Raw genomic sequence first — 21,974 nt, forward strand, 5'->3', positions numbered from 1 at the left:
AAAGACATTCACTGTGACATCGGTCCACTTTGTTGAAAAATACCTAGAAATGTTCAGCGCCTGCATTACGAGCTACCTGTTCTGATCTAAAATGGCGAGTATGATGTCATGCATCAGGATGCAGTCCCCACGTGGGGACGCGGCCCTGCAATTGGCAGGCAGGGCGAAACTCTCGGTTCTCTCATCTCATTGGCTAGCAGGAGGCGCTCTCGCAGTGGTTCAGCCCTCGTGTCAGTAGACTGTCTGTGTGTGGCACAGGGTTGCATTGCTGGACGAAGGGGAAATGCGCGAGCGGCGAAGAAGTACAACGTTACACTTTTAAACGTCCAAAACCTCTTCAAAATCGGAAGTATATTTTTGCCGCTGTTTTCTGGGGATTACACGAACCTTTTTTTCGCGCCGTGGAGTTTGGCGTCTCTTTATTTCTTGGGCTCGGAGAAGCTGATTCTCATCGAGTCGCTTCTTGTGATAGAGCGAGCGCACGAGAGATGTTCGCCGCCGTTCGCCTCTACCAGGAACCGTATCTTTCTCTCAGATATTGAAGCCGTGATTAACATTTCAGAACTTACTGGAACAGTGGAAGTGATTCGGCAGTTCGGACGCACAAAGACAGGTACAGTGGGCTAGCAGGTTAGCTAACGACAATAGCTTGTTATCCAACCAACCGAGACTTGAAACGCTTCTCACACTCACACACACACACACACACTGACCGAGTTCATCACTTATCACTTTGTCGACTCATTTACGCTCTTCTTATTCGGTTTCTTTCAAGCAGTGTGAAGTGCTAGACGAGGTCCTGTCAAATACCAGCAAAGAAAAATACCAAATGTTCATGTTTTCTTGTAATAGTATTGAATGTGTCGTTTCGCTCGAGCAGTTTTCCCCCCTGACACAATGAACCGACTTGTTTTTAAAGTGCAGGTGAAAATTAACGTTCGTCTCAACCGCAAGTTTAAATGTCCAACCGTCATTTTTGCCCTCTGTTTGAATGTAACGGTTTCCTCCTCGTCTGTTTGTTTATTCTTCATTGTTTGGGTTCCAGCAACAGAGACCTGAGAGGATTTTTGCCCCCAGCGTCCAGTGGGCTTCGTGTCCGGCTGATTTTTACAGTACAGTGGCGTGCCAGTGGACACCCCCCACCAAAAAGACCTCCAATAAATAAGGGATACATTTCAAAATGTATCCACAGGGCCGGCATCCGGTAAGTGCATCTTGAACTGATATGGAACATAATTGCTACATCTGCATCAGTTTAGCTGGAGAGCAAGGGCAGAGCCGCCCGTCCATGACGAACGACATCCTGATGTGCATGATGTGCACCTTCATTTGATTTGCTAAGCCTTGGTGCCTGTGATAATGCTTTGATGTGAAAGAGCAGGGTGGTTGGGAGCACAATGAAGTGGGGTAAAAACCTCTGACGCCTCTTGTCAATAAAGTAGTTGAATGGTAAAGAAATGCTCTTTGTTCTCTAGTACATTTTCATGTTTTTCACAAGCACCTGGTTTAGAGAGAGAGAGAGGCTGAAAACAACAGCTATTTTACTGGCGTATTTTGGCACGCTCAGACCTATCCAAGCGAGGCGACCCCATTTCTCCCGCCGGTGTTTATGTGAGGCACTAAAACGGCGTATCCAGAACTGTAAAGATTCCCCCCTCCTCCTTTGTCAAAACGCTACTGGTGCTCCTGCTATCTCCCAGATGTCACTGTAGCGTGGATGTCACCCCAGCCCTCATTCAGGCTGAAATATTAGAGCTGCTCTCCCAGGGCCCAGAATGCATTAGAGGCTCGCTCTGCAGTCGGTGGAAAACAAATTTGGTTCTCTGAGGATGTAATTGAGTTTGATTGATGTGATGGCTGTCTTTCAGGCGCCCCACCAGCCTGGTCAGCCGGGCTTCAAATTCACAGTGGCGGAGTCCTGTGACAGGATCAAAGACGAATTTCAGTTCCTGCAAGCCCAGTATCACAGGTAATAATTTAGAGTTATATGCCCGTAAAGTAGCTTGTACAATTACTGCTTGGCCTAATTGTGTTTCACAGGCAAAAGCGAGGGAAAATACATCTAATTCATGTTTTGTTTTAAAAAGTGTGCTTAATGGAAAAAAATGTGAAGTAAAAGTGCATGATGTATCGGCACCATATCGTTTATTAGCTATTGTTAATATGGCTATTTAATTGTAGATGATTTTGTTCATATAATGTTAATTGTGTTTTGGTTACAAAAGTGCTTGATTACCATGAGGATTTAACCTTTAAAACACAATTTCTTTAAGAGTGTTTTCATATTACAATAAGGTCTGTTGTTAACGTTTGATAATGTATTAACTAAGATGAGCTATCAATGAACAATACATTTGTTACAGAATTTATTAATAGTTATTGATGCTGGTTAGTTCATGCTAATTCACAGTGTATTACCAATGTTAATCAAATGGAAATTTGATTTTCCAAATATATTACTAAATGTTTAAATTAAGTCATATTAATAAATGCTGTAGAAGTATTGTTTATGTTAACTAAAGTTGTTAACTAATGAAACCTTCTTGTAAAGTGTTACCCGATAAGGACATTAAAATATTTTTATTGTAGTAAATTTCAGTGAATTTTGTTTATGATGATGTCTGAATTCATTTTAGCATTACAAAACTTGAACTTCTGGTGATTTGAGCTACATGGTTATGTATTTTATTTATGCTTTATTATTACTCTTGTTGTTTTCGAAAACATAATTTAGATTTTTAATATCAGCCATAAAATGAAAATAATTATTATATTGGTCCAAATATCGTAATAATTTTCATTGAACAGAATTTTAATATCGGTGCATCCCTAATTTAAAGTGTAAAAATAGATTTTGCTACGTTTAAAATTGAAGCCCTGTAAAATGTGAATTTGTTTGTTTAGCGTCATGTTTGCACGGTGGATTATTTGTGTGTGTGTGTAAGCAGTGAAAACACATGTTTGTTCAGTAACTGATGTGTTTTGTTTTCATCCCAGTCTTAAAGTGGAGTACGACAAACTGGCCAATGAGAAGACCGAGATGCAGCGCCATTATGTCATGGTAAGATTAGCCAATATGTAAGCTGCCATTACTAGTAGCTGGGGTGAAGGCAGATGCCTTGTTGCGTGTCTCTCTGTATGTGTGTGTTTTAGAATGTGTTTGTGAAACCCCCTCTGGTGCTTTTAGTTCAGCCTCCTGCTTTATTAAAGGGCCCTGACTGACTGCTCTTAGCCTCGGGCCCTTTCATACACCAACCCTTAGCCGTAGGGGTCAATGACCACAGCATTGTCCCCTCTTCTCTCTCCCCCCTTGCTCTCCCCCTTCTCTCTACCTCCCTCTGTGTGTGGATCTGATTATTCTCCAAGGAGACGCTGCTCTCAGACAAATGCATGGCTGTAAATTGGGTGAGGGGTGATGGAGGAGTGCCAGAGGCGTCTGTGGGAAAATACTAGATCGCAACTGAAATCCGAAGACTCTGCAGCGTTCCGTCTTTGATTACCAGATTTTACGCACAAACAAATGACTACAAATTCAGTGTTAATCTTAATCACGGGCTTAATCATTTACACAACACCAAAGCCCTAAATTCAATCGTAGACGTTCAGGAGATCAAAACAGCCTCATGTTAGGATTTATGATAGGGAGAGGAAAAACAAAGCTTTTCGTTGTGTAACTAAACAAGGTTAAACTGTGGAAGTGTATTCTCTTATCTTGTGTAAACACGCAAGCAATGACTTTAACCAATACCCGGGGACGCTAGTTAAACATTCCACTCACAGGAAAAAGCATGTCAGTCAGAAAAGAGGAGGAGAGGTTAGGTAAACACCATGTAGAATCCCCATGCTGACTGTTTGAGCCGATAGTGTCAAAATCACGACGTGCAGGGGACTGCATGGTGATCAGGGTGTTTTTTTAATCTTCCTTTTTCTTATATATATATATATATATATATATATATATATATATATATATATATATATATATATATATATATATATATATATATATATATATATATATATATATATATATATATATATATATATATATATATTATTCATTAGGTTTTGATAGAACATGATGAAATGGGTGTTTTTATATATATATATACATATGTATTTTTAATATGTAATAATAAGTGTGTGTATATAAGCTTTATATATATAATTTCTTTAAAAATCTTTTTTTTTTGCTTACTGCTTAGATATAATATTTTACTAGGAATTGCTCTTTGTAATTTTTATGATTATTTTTTTAAGCGATTGGACGATATATGAGTAATATAGTATTTTATTGGTCAAAACGCATGGGAACTCTGACCTCAAAACCAAATGGGATTTCCATTGTAAACTTTTATCGTTATCATACAGAGAAAGAGAAGCTGTGCAGATATAAGAGACTGTTATGGGACATGATTTTGAAGTGCGCAGCAAAAGCCTGTTCTCCTCTTTTTTTTCCCCTCTTGTTTCACTAGAATCTGACTTTCTTTTCTCTACTCTCTGATGTGAGGTGAAAATGTTTGATGTGGCTCGGATTGAATAAAAAAAAACTGAGTATTTTTCATTTCTCTTTCTTTCAGTACTATGAGATGTCCTATGGGCTGAACATTGAAATGCACAAACAGGTATGTAGCCCTTTGATCCCTGTTCACACAATCTTTGAGTCACAGAGGATCCATGCGCTGTGTGTGTAGACGTCAGTCAATGCAGTCACACCGGTGTGTTAGGAGACAAGTGAAGTGCACTCCGTAGAGATGATGAGAGAGAGACTGTAGACTGTGTTCTTTTGAGCAGCCGTTAGAATCAGCTAGAAGTCAGGACATTACAAGCATGCACGCACGCACACACACAGAGTCAAGTCTCTTTTCCTGCTTGTGCTGAGTAGAGTGTGGTCAGACAGCTTTGATAAGATTAAAGTCAGGACTTTGGCAGGAGGGGCCGTGTGATTTAATGACTAAAGGGAGCAGAGTCTGTGGAGTCCCTATTATGTCAGCACATTTAAGACACCCTTTATAAATTAATGCTAAGGGAAAAACAGACGGCCATGAATTCATCCCCTCCAATCAATTCTTACCCTGCATTTTCTCTAGGGCTGCAACTAACATATATTTTAATAATTGGCTTATTGGACGTTTATTTCTTTGATTTAATCATATATTCCATATCTTATCCGATAAGTACCTGAAGCCAGTATCATGGCCGCACGAAACTCTGTGACTTATGGCCTTATTTAAAGCATTGGGCAAATTGTGTTGTGACTTTTTTATAAGAAGAACTAAGTAACTGTTTTCATATTGTTGATTTTATAGATTAGTTGTTTCTTTCCTAATTTTCGTCCACCTTACTACGTCCTTCAAATTTTGGTTACTCTTCCACCGTATTTACAAAGTCTAATCTGATATGTCCTGACATTATTGTGATGCATTGTACATGTCCCGTCCCCTAGATAATAATGAGATTGTGCTGTGCACCAGATGTAGTTAGGCCACCTTAGAAACAACCCAGCTTCCTCAGCCTGCTCCCCTTCTCCACCTTATGAAGGTTAATGGCATCAGGGAGGAGCTGGTGGATGGCGATCCATCAGTGTCCGCGGTGTGAGTCTCTGCACTCCTCTGTCTGTCAGGCCCCTTGCCCCTGCGATGCATCCTGTTAACCACTTATCTCCCAACTGGCAGCTGAGGGACAGAAGAGTGAGAGAAAAGGAGTAAAAGGATAGAGGGGTGGGAGGGCGGGCCTTGTATAAACGGGTTAATCGACTGATCCGTTTTAGCACCTTGACTTTTATCAGGAACTGCCACAGAGCCCATGGATGCACTATTGAATTATTCATCCGACGCTGAGTCTAACCTGCTAAAGAGGAGGGAGGTAATGGTGTTCATAAGCAAACACACGGATCCCATCCTTTTATCCAGGTCTGTTGATCTGGGTTAAACTAAACCCACGAGCCGATGCCAGGCGGGGAGTGGTTAACCAACCGAGGTAGCGTAGATTGCCGGATCCGCACCGCATTATTCTCAGCACTGAGGATTTAATTCTGACCGCTAGGCAATCCGTTTACTCATCCATTCGGTCGTCTCTAGGCACTTTGTATTTTAAACAGTCGCAGCGTAATGCGGATTTCAGGATGCACGCTAGCGTCTGATACCTGCAGACAGCCATGGCGAGGGAGGGAATGCAGCTGTAATGGCAGCTGCTCCATGTCAATGAGCCGCTGTGCTGACTGAGGTGCACATAGAGCGTGGCTTATTTTGTGAGTTTTTCTCACCTGTTGTAAGACTCCGAGGGAATCTCCTCCCCTCTCCTCGCTGTCAAACCCAGATTGTGCCAGTCAGGCCCGGCTTGACACGGGGACGCCGATAAATGATTTATAAGGGGTGCCCTAGGAAGTGTTTGCTAACTGCTGGATTGTCCTCCTCTATGTGAGCCAAAGCAAACTGACTGGCTCAGTGAGATGAGTACACAAAGCCTCTGATAAAGAGGTGGGAGGATTGGAAAACACAGGCCCGCTCCGTCATACTGTTTATGGTGGTTGGGTCATGAAACCAGGTGAACCTGTACAATGACACTACAAACACATGCATAATAGAGCAGGGCTATTTGCAGAGGCTGGGTATGTGAGAGACGGAAAAAAAAACATTTATATACACAAGCTAGCCACCCGTGCAGACCTACAGCCCAGCTTTACTAACGCTGATCAATGCAGGTAAATTTTAATGCCAGTTCTCAACAGTGCTGCAAGTTAACAACCCTGTTAAGCTTGTGCGCTCACCTCCGGCACGCACATATATAGGCCTTGTTATAGCTTAACTACTGAGCATGAGGCTGTCAGAGAGCATTACCACCCTCTCACCCTGGCAGAATACAGGGGCCCATCAACCCGGCTAGGTCAAGTATTGTTTGTGATGGAGACACATGCCTGGAAGGGCCAGTTGTTTTCCTCTATATTCAATGCTCATCAGCGTCTCACTCCATTCCGCTGGCGCTGATGGCAACAGACAAATAGCTTTCAGCACGCCATTGACAGCCTGGCCCTGGAGTGCTCTTGAAATGGTGCTAGACAGGTCCGAGTACCTGTAATTGTGTACCAGAGCGTGAAGCTCGCCACTTAAGAGGCAGGCTTTCATCTGCTTAAAGTGACATCCTATTTTTATCCGCAGTTGTAGCTAAAAGCTCTGCTTGTCCAGCTCAATGCACAGCTCTGCTTTCATCATAGATTCATATATTACGCACGGCGTATGCCAACTTTTTACGTACATCACCGCCGGACATGTTTTCCCCCGACAGCAGGATTGTTTTTGCAAGATAAAGCATGAAGCTTTAGAGTGAGTGTCAGATAAGGCAACCCTTGACCTCACTCGGCCAGCTGTCAGCGTCGCGTTAAGCCCTTAAGGAATGTGTTCGATGCTCTCCAGGCCTCTCAGCAAATCCTGTCAAATGTTAGGCTGCTATTGACGCGGTTTATCTCAGCAAATAAGGATTATACACTGAGCTGGCTTTTCAACCAGTATTTTGTTGATGCATTCTTCTAGTAATTTTTTTTTGCCAGAGTATAGCAGGGTGTCTGAAAGCTAAACTTGTACTCTGCTTGTCACACAAAGTTTGAATATAGCTTTTAAGAATTGTAAAGCTGGTTTAGGGATGTACAATATATAATGTTTTTTAATGTTTTTTTTAAAATATATTTACACACACACAACCTGTTTTGGCCAAAATAAAATCTTAAGTAAAGCTCATATTTACAATTTTATACTTTATGAAAGCATCAAGCACTTAAACCAAAAGGTACTTATATTATCTAAAAGAAACATGGTTATATATACATTATATAGTGCATTACACTTTTTTATGTAGCCATAAGCTTTTGAAATGGATTAATATCTATATAATCTCAGATTATGCTCAGCATGTCAATTTTATATGGTCAACTATATAAAGTTGACCATATAAAATTGACATGCTGAGCCTTTTAATATATATATCATTATAATAATATTTATTCAAGCATATTTCCACTATAGCTTGTCTCAAAATACATTGGGAGGGAGCAAAACTTTCTTGGGTGTTACAGAGTGTCTTGTAAAAAAATATTGTGTCTGGCTTCTGCAACCGCTTGGCATTTTCGGCAATATGTTATAAATAATTTCCTGGTCGGCGCAGTGCTGCGTGTTTGCCATTGAAATGAAAAATAGAGCCGAAATCCCTGTGATGTGTTTGTGCTCCGTTCTGGCCCTGGGTTGAACTGAGCCTCATAAATTCTATAGATGATGTATCTGTAGCAGAGTTATTTTTCAGAGGCTTTCCTCCCCCTCTCCTTTGGTCTCAGTCAAAGCCAGTGCCAGACCTGTGATGTGAGCTCCTTTCATCAGTGGAAGAGGCTGTGATGTCGGCCGTGCTGTGTTCCTGTTGGCGTCTGATGATGGAAAGGAAGAGGGATGGAGTACATCCTACTGTAGCTGAATGTAGCCTTTGGGTGGAGAGCCCTGGCTTTGCCCCCACTCCTCCTTTTACTGTCATGTGTTCTCACAACGACCCCACATCATCCTCCGCTATTGCTCGGCTTTTTATCCGCCATTCGTGTGCGGTACTCAGCCGATCGACAGGCCGAAAATTCAATTTAATGACCTGCCTGTGTGCACGTAATATGATTTTACAGGCTGTTACGGTCAAGCTGAGGTACCATTTGCATAATGATCGGCGCGCGATAGGAGATGGGGCCTGCTCGGCTACAGTTGCCATGGCAACGGTCAGGCGGGTGGAGAGAGAATGAAGGTCGGGTCCCTGCGGTGGGCTAGATGAAGGGGGGACTTGGGGGTGGGTTGCTGAGAAAATGAAAAAGGTGGGGTCTGGAGAAGGCAAAATAGGCCTCGGCTCCTGACAGGTCTGGATGTAATCCACCTTTGTTCATTAGGTGCGGTATTGTAATGTGAGCAATTTCTCATCAGAATGCAAATGTTGAGGTGTCAGTATTCCTACAGACATTTGCCCCAATTTCTGAATAACGTGCTTGACTTTAAATTAAAATTGTTTTTAAATGCGTACTGTTTTTTTTTTTTTTTTTTTTTTTTTACTACTAGGTCGTAGTATTTTTATTTTTTATTATTATAAAAGCACTGATGCAGACAAGATGCTGAAAATCTTTTGGCTCTGATTGTTGCTGAGACTAAATGTACAATTTTTGGATGGTAAAAATTCATAAATTTAGGATTTATAAAACAGCTTTTTTGTGGTCAGCCCTTAAGTCTTTTATCACATTCGTCTGCTTCCAACATGCCCTCAGGGACTGTCTGCATTATTTAACATCTGCTAAACAACAGGAGTTGGCAGTCATTTTGTTGTGGAGACATGTAAAAATGAACAGTCAACTTCTGCAAGCTTTTCTATTTAGTGCAATTACCTATCAGTGGTGATAATGGTAGAGGTGAAAATGTGAAGTTCAAAGTACAAAAGAAAGTCTTGTGTGCTAGTAGACTGTACCTGCAGGCTGATGGCAGCTGAAGTGCAGTGCTACTCTTAACACAGCTCTAGTGTATCTGGCTCGTTCTTCGTGTGGTTTGGAGTATACACTCATCGCAGCTGTGCTCTCTCTCTCCCTTGGGCTCTCATAATGTTTTAAATATTTCACATGTCAATATCACGCAGTTTGGAGTGTGCCGAGTCAAGCGGTTCTGATTGCCGTGGTAATTGGCTTAATCGTTGGGAAACGCTAAAAAAGGCTTAGTGGTGCACTTTAACAGAAGTAAATTAACCCTTTTTTTAACATCCCCTCTTTCTTTTCCTCTTCCAGACTGAGATTGCCAAAAGGCTCAATGCGATTCTTGCCCAGATAATGCCTTTTCTGTCACAAGAGGTGAGTTTTATTTGAATTGTAGCTTCATTTAAGTTTTATATGTAGCCATAACTTTTGTCCTAAGTTGTAGTGTTTATTATTATTTAAGAACTTTTAGGCTTTTGAATCTACTTTGACTCTGAATTTAATCAGATTTTTTTCTCCCTCTTGCAGCACCAACAGCAGGTAGCACAAGCTGTTGAACGTGCAAAGCAAGTGACAATGACTGAACTAAATGCTATCATCGGGGTACGTGGACTTCCCAATCTGCCTCTCACCGTGTGTACCCCTTTAATTACTTTTTTTGACCCTAAGAATGGGGCAAACCTGCATTGTTATAGGTGCAAAATAACCCTATTAACTGATTTAACGATTCATTTTGGAATTAGTAGCTTATTTTAATCATGTGCAGGTTTGCCCCTATAATAAATGCTTTTTTAATGGTTTAAAGATATGTACATGCATACTGTGTGCTGATTAAAATGTATTTGTGGATTGTAGAGCTGCACGATTCTGGATAAATTGAGAATCACACTTTCTTTTTTTGTTTAAAAATGAAATCGCGATTTCCCAACAATTCTGAAGAAAAACAAAACAATTTACTAGAGGTTCTGACAAAATGTATATTGCTTCAGTTTATTTAAAAAAATACATTGATCAGATTAAATTAAAATATGTCTCATTCATTAAGACATTTTTCATTATTGGATAAATCCGTGTTTGTGAATGAATCTTTTGAATGAATGATTCAAAGACAAACACTATTTAGTCTCTTGTTGCCACCTCCTGATGTAATAAGCACACTTTCAAAAAAGTGGTTTGTTCTGTTTTGATCGCTAGCTATCAATGTTCATACCCAAACTATACATTTTTATCCCAGCACACATTTGTCCCCTGCTATTTAAATGTTTGTATCGTAAAACATTAAAACCTGAAGTTCCCCAATTTGTACATTTACATAGCAGCTGCTCTGTCTTCAGATCAACTCTGAAAACTGTTGAATGTTGCAGTGCAATGATCATACTTTAAAACAGTAACCAAAGTCCCTAAAATCTTTGGTTTAAAGCCTGTTTCATGTCACAATTGTTAGCGGAGAATGATCAGTGCGTTTTCGCTGCCTATGTCAATGAATGGGAGCGTTCACTTTGGAAGCTTGACAGCCAACTCTCTCAATCATTAACATGGGCAGCGGAAAAATACAGTCTGCTCACGCTCCACTGATGCTTGTGACGTGAAACAGCAGAACATAGCGGAATCGTTGTCATTTAGAAATAAGATTGCATGGGTATTTGAATCGAGATTGCGATTATTTAAACGATTAATCGTGCAGCTCTAGTGGAGTCAGTGAGGAAATGTATATTAGGGTCTGAGGTGGCGTTAACTTTAAACTTTCCATCATATTCTGAATTTACAACATTTTGCTGTTTATTAAAAGAGAATGATTGAAAATGAACAACCCAGTTTATCGGAGTGATGGATAATGGGCACAATCTCTGATTAGGTCTCAATTGTATTTCATTGCATTTCTTTACCTGATGGCTCATAGCTGCGTTATTGTTTATCTAATGTACAACCGGACACTGCTTTATTTAGTCTCCTCTATATGTGGCATGAATGCGATTAGCATCCTCAGTCCCCTGAGTCTGCATCTAGAAGCTGTTCAGAGCTTTCTTTGAGCATTAGAGGCTGGATACCTTTAATTAGATCAGGTTTTACAAGGGAGGCTCATTCCTCTCTGCTGACCTGGATTGCGCTGGGAATTTAAGACAAATAGGATCTTGCACACATATCTCTGAGCTACTACAGCTGCTGTTTTCCTAGAATTGCCCACTTCTGCCTTCTAAACGTCACTTATTGATCAGGGGCTAGTGACCCAGATCCCTATCAACATGTAGGGAAAAACAAATCTGACCCCTGTTCATCTAGAAGAAAGGCTCTGATCTGACCCTGCTTTTTGATTCACCTTTTTAAAGATTGCTCTACAGCTGAAGAATCTGATAATAGCGAGGTGAAGGTGTGAGGGTGGATTTGTGTTGTCTGATATTGGAATTCAATTAGATCCTGAGCATTGACACTTACTCAGAGATAATTCCAGAAATCAGGTCTGAATGGAGCAGTCATGTGGTCACTCTTAAATGCCACTTTATCTCCAAGTCACCAAGGGTCACCGTTTGATAGCTTTGTTATATTACAGCAGACTAACTTTAATGACTCATCAAAAAGTTGAAAAGCAGAAAACACTGCTTGTCAAAGAGTAGGTGGCTATTTGTAATTCACACAGTAGTAGGCAGTATGTGTGCACTCACGCAGGTGCAAGAGTCCTCATAAATAGTATAAGGCAAAGGTGAGATGTGTGCTACACGTACACACACACACACACACACACTCCCTCAGAGCAAAAACCACCAGCATCTCTTATTGATGAACCTCAGGGCTGGTAATAGGATGCATCTAGGGCACCAACTCTTTTTTTTCTTCTTTTTTTTTTCTGCTGTGCTTTGACTTTGATCAGAGGTCTTAAGATGGCCTCCTCCAGCAGCTCAGCATTTCTGCCCTCACAAACAGCGTGTGTTTATCTACAACAGATAGCCCTGTTTATTTTTAAAAAGCAAAATAATTTGTTTACACATTGTATATTGTTCTTAGTTCTTTCTCCCCAACCATGCTTAACTTCTTCTGTTTTGTTTTGTTTTGTTTTGTTTGGACTGATCTGGTCTGGTTATCAGAGGAGTTCATAGGGTGTGGTTGATTTTGGAGCTTGTACGATATACATCTTGGCGATATATATTAAATATTCAGAATTTGCCAGGCCCATAAAACGAAGCTTCTTAGTTTTATGTTGATTTTAATGTGCTTCTTTATAAGGTTTTCTAAAGAGCATGTCATTAGTCTAGATTCCTTGTCTTATGACTTTAATAGCGTCTTTGCTTGACATCTATGGTACATATTGTATTAGATGTGATAATTTTGATTAATTTCTGGGAATCAGTTGAAATTGTCTTATTCAATCAACTTTAGTAATCTGATTTTACAATTTACTAAATATTTGAAAAATTAGTTATTTGCTACCATGTGCCATTGTATTGGTGCATATAAAAACAATTAATTCTGTTTAGGGATTTTCATATTGACTGTTTAACCGTTAACTGATTTTTGACCGATTAACACTATCAGTTAAACGGTTTAGAGGTTTTTTATCTCACGGAGCATGTCGACACATACAACGAACCACACGTGCCGACACAGACATATTTAGCAAAATGAAGCTATGTGAAAGAAGCATATGGGACCATTTCGACACAAAGGGGGACGAAGCTACGTGCATAACATAACTTCATCTATGCTATGCTAATAAGCTATGCGGTATTGTATTACAAAACAGCGGTAGTACAACCTCCTGACTGGTGGAGGAAAGCATATGAAAGTCTCTTCCCGAGGCTGGCTGCTCTAGCGAGGCGTCTCTGTATTACCCGGGCATGTGCCATCTGAAGCCTTGTTTAATGCTTTTCGTAGTGTGGTTTTGTCTGACAGCTTGGCCCGAGTCCGACTGGAGCCCGTGTTTAGTTTTTTTTTTTGGCTTACATTGTTGCAGTACCCATTGTACCCTTTATCCCCCCCAATCCGACACCCCTGATTACAATGTTAGTTAATTTAGCCTACTATAATATTAGCTACCTCCACAGTTAAAAGGCATTTTTGACGACCTGAGGCAGGTTGATACAGCTCGCAATGCCACTTGCAAATGAAACGAGCTAAACAATCTAAACAAATAATAATAAAAAAGAACATGCAGTTTGTCTTATCTACCTTACACCTCTGCAAAATGAATAGCCTATAAATCATATCTTCAATTCCCGCGGTATAGAGTTCACACAGCAACAAAAGCAAAAGATTCAAGATGCATTTTATTCAGTAGCTCATTTCAAATTCAAAGACCGCAATATGAGAGAGCATCCTAAGCACTGGTAAGATCATTTATGAATTTTTATTGTAGATCATTGTGTTTTTGATCATCTAAGACTTGTTTTAAGTTTCATTTATGGCTATTGCGTTGCTTTACTCATTTGCGGAGTAAACATTTTTTTTTTAACAAATCAAAAACTGAAAAATTGGGCGTGCAAAATTATTCGCCCCCCTTTACTTTCAGTGCAGCAAACTCTCTCCAGAAGTTCAGTGAGGATCTCTGAATGATCCAATGTTGACCTAAATGACTAATGATGATAAATAGAATCCACCTGTGTGTAATCAAGTTTCCGTATAAATGCACCTGCACTGTGATAGTCTCAGAGGTCTGTTTAAAGCGCAGAGAGCATCAGGAAGAACAAGGAACACACCAGGCAGGTCCGAGATACTGTTGTGGAGAAGTTTAAAGCTGGATTTGGATACAAAGATTTCCCAAGCTTTAAACATCCCAAGGAGCACTGTGCAAGCAATAATATTGAAATGGAAGGAGGATCAGACCACTGCAAATCTACCAAGACCTGGCCGTCCCTCTAAACTTTCAGCTCATACAAGGAGAAGACTGATCAGAGATGCAGCCAAGAGGCCCATGACACCTCTGGATGAACTGCAGAGATCTACAGCTGAGGTGGGAGACTTTGTCCATAGGACAACGAGTCATATATTGCACATCTGGCCTTTATGGAAGTGTGGCAAGAAGAAAGGCATTTCTTAAAGATATTCATAAAAAGTGTCATTTAAAGTTTTCCACAAGCCACCTGGGAGACACACCAAACATGTGGAAGAAGGTGCTCTGGTCAGATAAAAACCAAAATTGAACTTTTTGGCAACAATGCAAAATGTTATGTTTGGCGTAAAAGCAACACAGCTCATCACCCTGAACACACACCATCCCCACTGTCAAACATGGTGGTGGCATCATCGTGGTTTGGGCCTGCTTTTCTTCAGCAGGGACAGGGAAGATGGTTAAAATTGATGGGAAGATAGATGGAGCCAAATACAGGACCATTCTGGAAGAAAACCTGATGGAGTCTGCAAAAGACCTGAGACTGGGACGGAGATTTGTCTTCCAACAAGACAATGATCCAAAACATAAAGCAAAATCTGCAATGGAATGGTTCAAAAATAAACATATCCAGGCGTTAGAATGGCCAAGTCAAAGTCCAGACCTGAATCCAATCGAGAATCTGTGGAAAGAACTGAAAACTGCTGTTCACAAACGCTCTCCATCCAACCTCACTGAGCTCGAGCTGTTCTGCAAGGAGGAATGTGCAAAAATTTCAGTCTCTCGATGTGCAGAACTGATAGAGACATACCCCAAGCGACTTACAGCTGTAATCGCAGCAAAAGGTGGCGCAACAAAGTATTAACTTAAGGGGGCTGAATCATTTTGCAGTTTTTAATTTGTTAAAAAAAATTGAAATATCCAATACATTTCGTTCCCCTTCATGATTGTGTCCCACTTGTTGTTGATTCTTCACAAAAAATTACAGTTTCATATCATTGTTTGAAGCCTGAAATGTGGCAAAAGGTCGCAAAGTTCAAGGGGGCCGAATACTTTCGCAAGGCACTGTATGATGGTGCTACTGCAACACGCATCGCTGCAAATTAGTAAAGCAACACAAATCTCGAGTAAAGCAACACAAAAACACAACATTTTATATTATATGTATGTATGTATGTATGTGTGTATTGAATGTTGTTCAAAGGCTAAAAAAAATTAAGATGCAATCTTTTTAGCTATATTGCCCACCTCAATGCATTGGGCAGTCATCTGCTGTGGATGTATAGATACATCTCTATTAAGACTGCCTCCCCTGTGCTGTGGGCCCAATTATGTGTGTTTGTGGCCAAGAGGGCGAATCATGGGGCTTTATGGTTTTGAATCCCCTCAGGCCTGCATGTTGCATGGTAACAACACTAAACTCAGGATGGTTTTGTTTAGCATACACACCTGAGAATAGAAGCAGACGCTTGTCTGATTTAGCCACTTAGCTTTTTATATGTCCATTGTTAATTGTTCACACTGGCCCTAGATTCATTGTTTTGCTGTAAGAGGGAGAGATTAGCACCAGTTGAGACGGTCTTTATGCAGGAATATTAAATTACTGGAGACATTTTATTTCTTTATTTTCTTGTCTTCATAGCTGTGTCTCTAATGAGGGTTCTCTTATTGTCCATGCATATTACACATCAGTGGCTCATTAGCTAGAATGAGCAGGGAGGGCTCTCCCCCATGAATCAACTGCTGCTTTAATTTCCCATGTGGTCAGTCGTCATCTCTGAAGCCACACACACTCCCCCACACACCCTTTTCACTGGCGGTTCACTTCACTTCCTGACACATCCGCACGCTAGCACCCTAGCACCTACACTGTTTCTCTCTTACAATCACTCACTTCCACTCTTGTCTCACTAGCTCTCTTCTTTTCTCTTGCCCTTTCACTCTCTCTTCAAGAACATTCGCCCACGCTCAGTGCCACAGTACACGCACACCTCACACACACACACACACACACACACACACACACTTCCTTATCACATCTCCTCACAGATCCACACTCGGAGGCACAGCTCATAATTGGCTTGGCAGCTCTGTTGTGTCGGGGAGGGTAAGGTTGCAGGTTCAAATCCCAAGCGGAGCTCTTCTATATACCATTCGCTCTCCTGCCAATCTCAAAGGCCCTGAGTCTCAATATACAGCCAGCTGTGCAAATAATCCGCAAAGCTGTTAGCAATTATACTCACCCCGAATAAGGGCCTGTGATGGACATCTTAATAATGATTTACCCACTGGAAAAGGGCAAGCTTTTGGAGCATTCCAGACTTATAAATAAGCCTTTAGTATTGATATTTACTTAAGGCATGGCATTAATGACCTGCTGATAATTCTGAAAGGTTGTACCACTGTGATCGCCGTACATAGCCAATAACATCTACCCTTTCTACGTCAAGCCAAAAAAAAAGTCAGGATTCTCAAAGAATGACCGTAAATGGTCATTGATTGCATGGTGAGGTCTGTACAGAGTTGGGCGGTATATGCTCTAACAGCCATTTAAATAATTCATTCTTCCTGTGGAAGCTAATAAATTGTGGAGACTAGGTTTTTTGTTGTTGTTTTTTTCTTTATTGATGGCTCTGCTAAGTATTATTTAACCTTGCTTTAAACTGCTCGCTTCCCATGCTGAGTGGTTTTTAACTCTCGTCAGTTTCCTCCAAGCTTTTCAAATATTGATGGAGGTATTGGAGGCTTGAACGCGTGCCAGAACAGGACCCCTCGCTCTTGGCGGCCGTTGCCGCAGCCGCTTGACATGCACGCACACACAAAAGCGGGCCCAGCTGCTGTTGGAGTGGTGTTTAAAGTTTGGTTTTCTTGAGTGACTCATACTTTGTGCAATAACCAGACCCAAATGTGAGAGAAGTAAATATAGCCGTCCAGCGTTTTGATGGGGCTAAGGAGCAGGTGGTGTTAAGCCAATGAGCTGACAGCATTCCACAACCTGCTGTCTTTAAACTATCTTAAATAGGGCTTGGCGACTCTTTTGGAGCTTGTATATGAGTTTTATAATTTAATGAGTGAATTTACATGGGGTCTTTTTTTGTATTCTATTTCATAAATTTTGTTACAGTTAAGCTGGGATCCTAAAAATAAATAAAAAAAATCACTAAGGGGAAGACACTGCAATATATTATATTTTCGGGTTAAGTTCCAGTCAATATAAAGACAGGGTTGTTTGCTGGCTCATGATTATGATTTGCAACCAATGTAAAGGACATAAATATCCCAAGATGCCTTCGCTTCTGAATTGGCCGCCCAGAAAGCAGTGTTTTGATTGTGGCATAGCTTTCTCTATTTCTTTCCCTCCGGCCCACTCGTTGTCTGTCTTTCTCCGCAGCAGCAGCAGCTCCAGGCCCAACACCTTTCTCATGCTGCCCACGGCCCTGTGGCTTTACCTCCCCACCCTTCTGGCCTTCAGCCACCAGGAATCCCACCAGTCACCGGCTCTGGCTCGGGCCTGCTGGCTCTGGGAGCCCTGGGAAGTCAGCCACACTTGCCGGTGAAGGATGAAAAAAACCACCATGACCTGGAGCACCGAGGTAAGGAGCAGACTCCCACACTGCTCTCATTTAAAGCCAAGAGAGTGGAACATTAGTTGCTCAGCCATACCGAACTCTTGTGTGAATCAAACCCTTGGTTCGTAACACTCTCCCCTTCATTATTATTGTAACTCTTATAGGCTGCTGACATTATTGACCTTCCTAAGTTAGCTTTATAAGAGTAAGCCACCCTTATGGCTTAACATTAAGGATATAGCCTATTTTCAGAGAAGAACCGAGAGTGTGTAAAGCGATTGAACACACACAACACTCTCTGTGGCTTGAATGATTGTCCAAGGTTAACAAAGGACACATGCAAATGGTTTGCTAGCTGTATTGTGTACATAACAGACATATTCTGCCTGCTGAAGAAAACCTCTCTTAACTCTGATTGTCAGTCGGTCAGGGTAACTGACTTTTGTTTATCTTTGTTTTGTCTTGCCGTTCTGCCTTGTCTTTCAACGCCAACCGGGGTCTGCTGACTACAGAGAGCACGGTGAGTGTCAGGTTTCCTTTTGCCTCAGTTGTCCTCTTCCCTTTTTCTGTGTTAATAGCTTTATACCAAAACTTAGTGAGCTACATAGGCAGCAACTCTGCACAGTAGATTCGAGACTCAAGACTCATTTCAGTAGAGTTCAAAGGTCGCCTGTTGCTAAACATTGTATTATATAATCTATTGTAATTTTTGTTGTATCTTTCTGTGTTGAATAATGTAATACTTAATAACTTTATTTTAAAATGAAGTTGCATAGTGTTTTGAAAAGCCTTCATGTCAGGAGCACACCTTATTATCTTAATGTTGCCTCCATAGGCGGCTCACTAGGTATTGAAACAGTGCTAATATGTCTTCGTTTTACTGGGTGAAAAGCACCTCTTGGCCCATTTCATGCCTAAGAAAATTTCCATTAATGTAAATGTCAAGTAAGATCCTTCATCCTGAAGCACACGCAACTCGTGCACGAAATGGTAATCTGCGTTCATTAAAATGACTAATAGAGAAACAAGCTTTTTATGAAATAAGCACTCACATCTCTCCGCAGATGGGAAATGACTCGTATTACAGCGTGCAGATTAGCGCGGCTCTATAATTTCATCACAATTAAAGACGACGTTGACTCCCTCCCTCCTTTGTGGGATTTATTTTATCCCTCTCCCTTCCTACCCACCCCTCCGCTATCTCCACTTGTTTACCGCCCCTCTCCGCTCTCTTTTGCTAGCGTGATAAATATGTATGAGCACAGGCGCGGGAATTGTTTTCCTCCCTCTCATCTCTGTGCCCTTGTAAAAGGCATTTATTCGACAGGGCTTAAATCTCTATGATGGCTGATTGTGGCCGTGAGATTGAGTTTCTGCTGGCCCGGCAAGGCCTGAATGGGTGCAGTCATGTCTGAAGGAAGGGGAGCTCCTCTGGCGGTTAGCAGTCCAGGCGCTGTTGTGTGTTTGCTGCTGCCGTTGTCTAAGGTCATCTGATAGCACGCTGGTGACTCTCCTTAATGAGTCACGCTAAGCATCTCTTTAGAAGGTCAGACATCATGCAAAGAGAGCAAGAGAAACAGAGACTATTGGGCATTCGGCCCAGTCTGCTACTTCATCTTCTCAGCTGAATCCTTTTACGCTTCCAGTGATCTGGCCACATTTTCCCCCTGTGAGTCTTGTTGCCTCACACTGAGTGAAGTCTCTTGGGACAGGATGAGTAAAGCTCTGGGAGAGGGATTTTTTTTGAGAAAGTGCCCAGAGAGCACTCAAAGTCCTGTTGCACATTGAACATGCTTGCTAAATCCTATGAATTCATGAAATAATTTTACAGTGCATTATTGTGTGTTTGGCCAGTGGCCACAGGACGAGTCATCCACCATTTACTAAGGATGTAAGTCACTTTTTTTCATTTTTTCGCCCAGTAGTCATTGTCTACTGGGACCGAAGGCCCACAGTGAGCTGAGAGACGGGTACTGGGAAATGTCCAAACATGCTACATGGATCAATGGCTATTACATGCTCCCATACACACGACCCGACTTAGACTTCTTGCAGATAATGGGCTGTTGTTTGACACTAACGGTGCTGCTCATGTCTTCCTGAAGCAGTTTGTTGTCTCTTTTAGAAGATGGAGGGAGTGAAGTGGGGGAAGGAAGGGAGGGTAGTGGGGCAGTGAAAACGAGCCCCTCTTTTGCTCTGGTTAACTGTAGTGCAGCCAGCATATTTTTCTCTGTTTAGTCTACTGTGGGTTGTTAGATACGGCTTGGCGAGTCTCACTATATTATGTTAGGTCTGTTTTGGGTTTTCAGATTTGATAGCTGGAATGGATAAATCGCTTTTGGCTTTTTAAGTGTGGTTTTGGGGTGATAAGAGTTTTTATGATAAGTCTCTCTCTCTCTCTCTCTCTCTCTCTCTCTCTCTCTCTCTCTCTCTCTCTCTCTCTCTCTCTCTCTCTCTCTCTCTCTCTCTCTCTCTCTCTCTCTCTCTCTCTCTCTCTCTCTCTCTCTCTCTCTCTCTCTCTCTCTCTCCCCCCCCCCCAGCTGTGAAGTACCTGTCATTGTAATGTAATAGTTTTTGACACTGAACTCAAATAATTTTTGTCACTACATAAAAACAGAAATAAACTGGAAACAGGTTTGGATTAAAAACTATTGTGTGCTGAAATGGTTTGATGGGTCCTACGGACTATTTTCGAAGCAATTTGGAAGTGGAAACAGTGGAAACCACCTGCAGATCTGCATGTACAGGTCAATGAGATGAGTTAAAGTCTGCAGTCTGATAGCACACTTTCATATTCCCCCTCTTTCTGCTCCTCAGAACAACTCCATCTCCCCATCAGACAGCCTGCGCACAACCAGCGAGAAACACCGTGGCTCCTCCGATTACAGCTTGGACTCCAAGAAACGCAAAGTGGAGGACAAGGACAACATGAGCCGATATGTGAGTTATGTGACATGAACCTGTAATAAAAGATTATTTTGTAACAATTCTAGGGATACTAACTAGTTGACACATTGTGTTTTTAGGACAGTGATGGAGACAAAAGTGATGATCTGGTTGTTGATGTTTCCAACGAGGTAAGAACATATTTTATGTGAAAAGCACAAATTAAATAAAAATGTTTTGCAATGTAATCATTTATTCCTTGCATATATGGTCTTTTTTTTAACTCCTTCCTGTTGTATATTTGTACTCTAGGACCCTGCTACACCCAGGGGCAGCCCTGCCCACTCCCCTCCTGAGAACGGCATTGATAAGCCCCGCCCAGCAAAGAAGGATACGCCCAACAGCCCTGCCTCGGTGGCCTCTTCCGGAAGCACCCCCCTCCTCTAAAAACAAGGAGCATGGCCATGTACGGGTCTCTGTCTCACACACACACACAAGCTGGCTGCATTTATGTGTATCAGCTCTATTTATCCAGATTTTTATACTGTAATAATCAGTGGCACTGCATATAAGATTTGATAGAATATGGGTCTATGCCACTGAAGCAGAATTATAGGATATGTTTGATGGGAGGGGGCAGCTAGGGAAGCCTGAACGCCCTGTGATCTTCCACTTTCTCTAATGGCTCAGGAGTGAATGTCTGTTTCCCAGCCTCAGCTTTAAATACATCTGTAAATGTCAGGGATAATGCATTCCCATAGCTGGATCAGTCGTGTCTTCCCTGCTAATAACTCAATGCGTTTAACCATTCTGGGCCTCTGCATCAAAAAAAAAGATTAGAGGGAGAAGCGAGGGAAGGATAAAACGAGCCTCATCTCCATTGTAGCTGTAATGGGTTTGGGGATAAATAGCAGGGTTTATAGTTTCGTAGGAGTAGTGAGTTTGTCAGAATTGGATTGGATTAGGTTCTGGCGGCACTTAAATCTTCTGCCTGGATGCTGCCTCGTTTGGGGGGATTTTAACTCCGTTTTCTCTATCTCATTTTCTCCCTTCTCTTCTCTCACATCTGCAGAATGACAAATCCTCCACGCCCGGTCTTAAGTCCAACACCCCCACGCCTCGTAACGATGCCCCCACCCCGGGTACCAGCACCACCCCTGGGCTGCGGCCCATCCTGGGCAAGATGGATGCTCTAGGTGAGTTTATAATCAGCGTCCACAGAGATATA

The 21,974-nt window shown here is 41.7% G+C and overlaps 1 protein-coding gene across 1 annotated transcript in view; it reads left to right on the forward strand.

Annotated features, from left to right (window-relative positions):
• Positions 1–220: 220 nt before the first annotated feature.
• tle3a (TLE family member 3, transcriptional corepressor a) overlaps positions 221–21,974 on the forward strand; it is a 28,892-nt gene continuing 7,138 nt past the window's right edge. Inside the window, 14 exon segments of the mRNA XM_067420518.1 lie at positions 221–613; positions 1,046–1,204; positions 1,869–1,969; positions 2,998–3,061; positions 4,581–4,625; positions 9,785–9,847; positions 10,001–10,105; positions 17,686–17,884; positions 18,373–18,380; positions 20,678–20,800; positions 20,887–20,937; positions 21,059–21,181; positions 21,183–21,212; positions 21,819–21,942. Of these exon segments, the coding sequence (XP_067276619.1) occupies positions 1,181–1,204; positions 1,869–1,969; positions 2,998–3,061; positions 4,581–4,625; positions 9,785–9,847; positions 10,001–10,105; positions 17,686–17,884; positions 18,373–18,380; positions 20,678–20,800; positions 20,887–20,937; positions 21,059–21,181; positions 21,183–21,212; positions 21,819–21,942 (1,060 nt within the window). The 5' untranslated portion in view covers positions 221–613; positions 1,046–1,180.

The sequence above is a fragment of the Pseudorasbora parva genome, chromosome 16, assembly GCF_024679245.1.
Source record: "Pseudorasbora parva isolate DD20220531a chromosome 16, ASM2467924v1, whole genome shotgun sequence".
Lineage (NCBI taxonomy): Eukaryota > Metazoa > Chordata > Actinopteri > Cypriniformes > Gobionidae > Pseudorasbora > Pseudorasbora parva.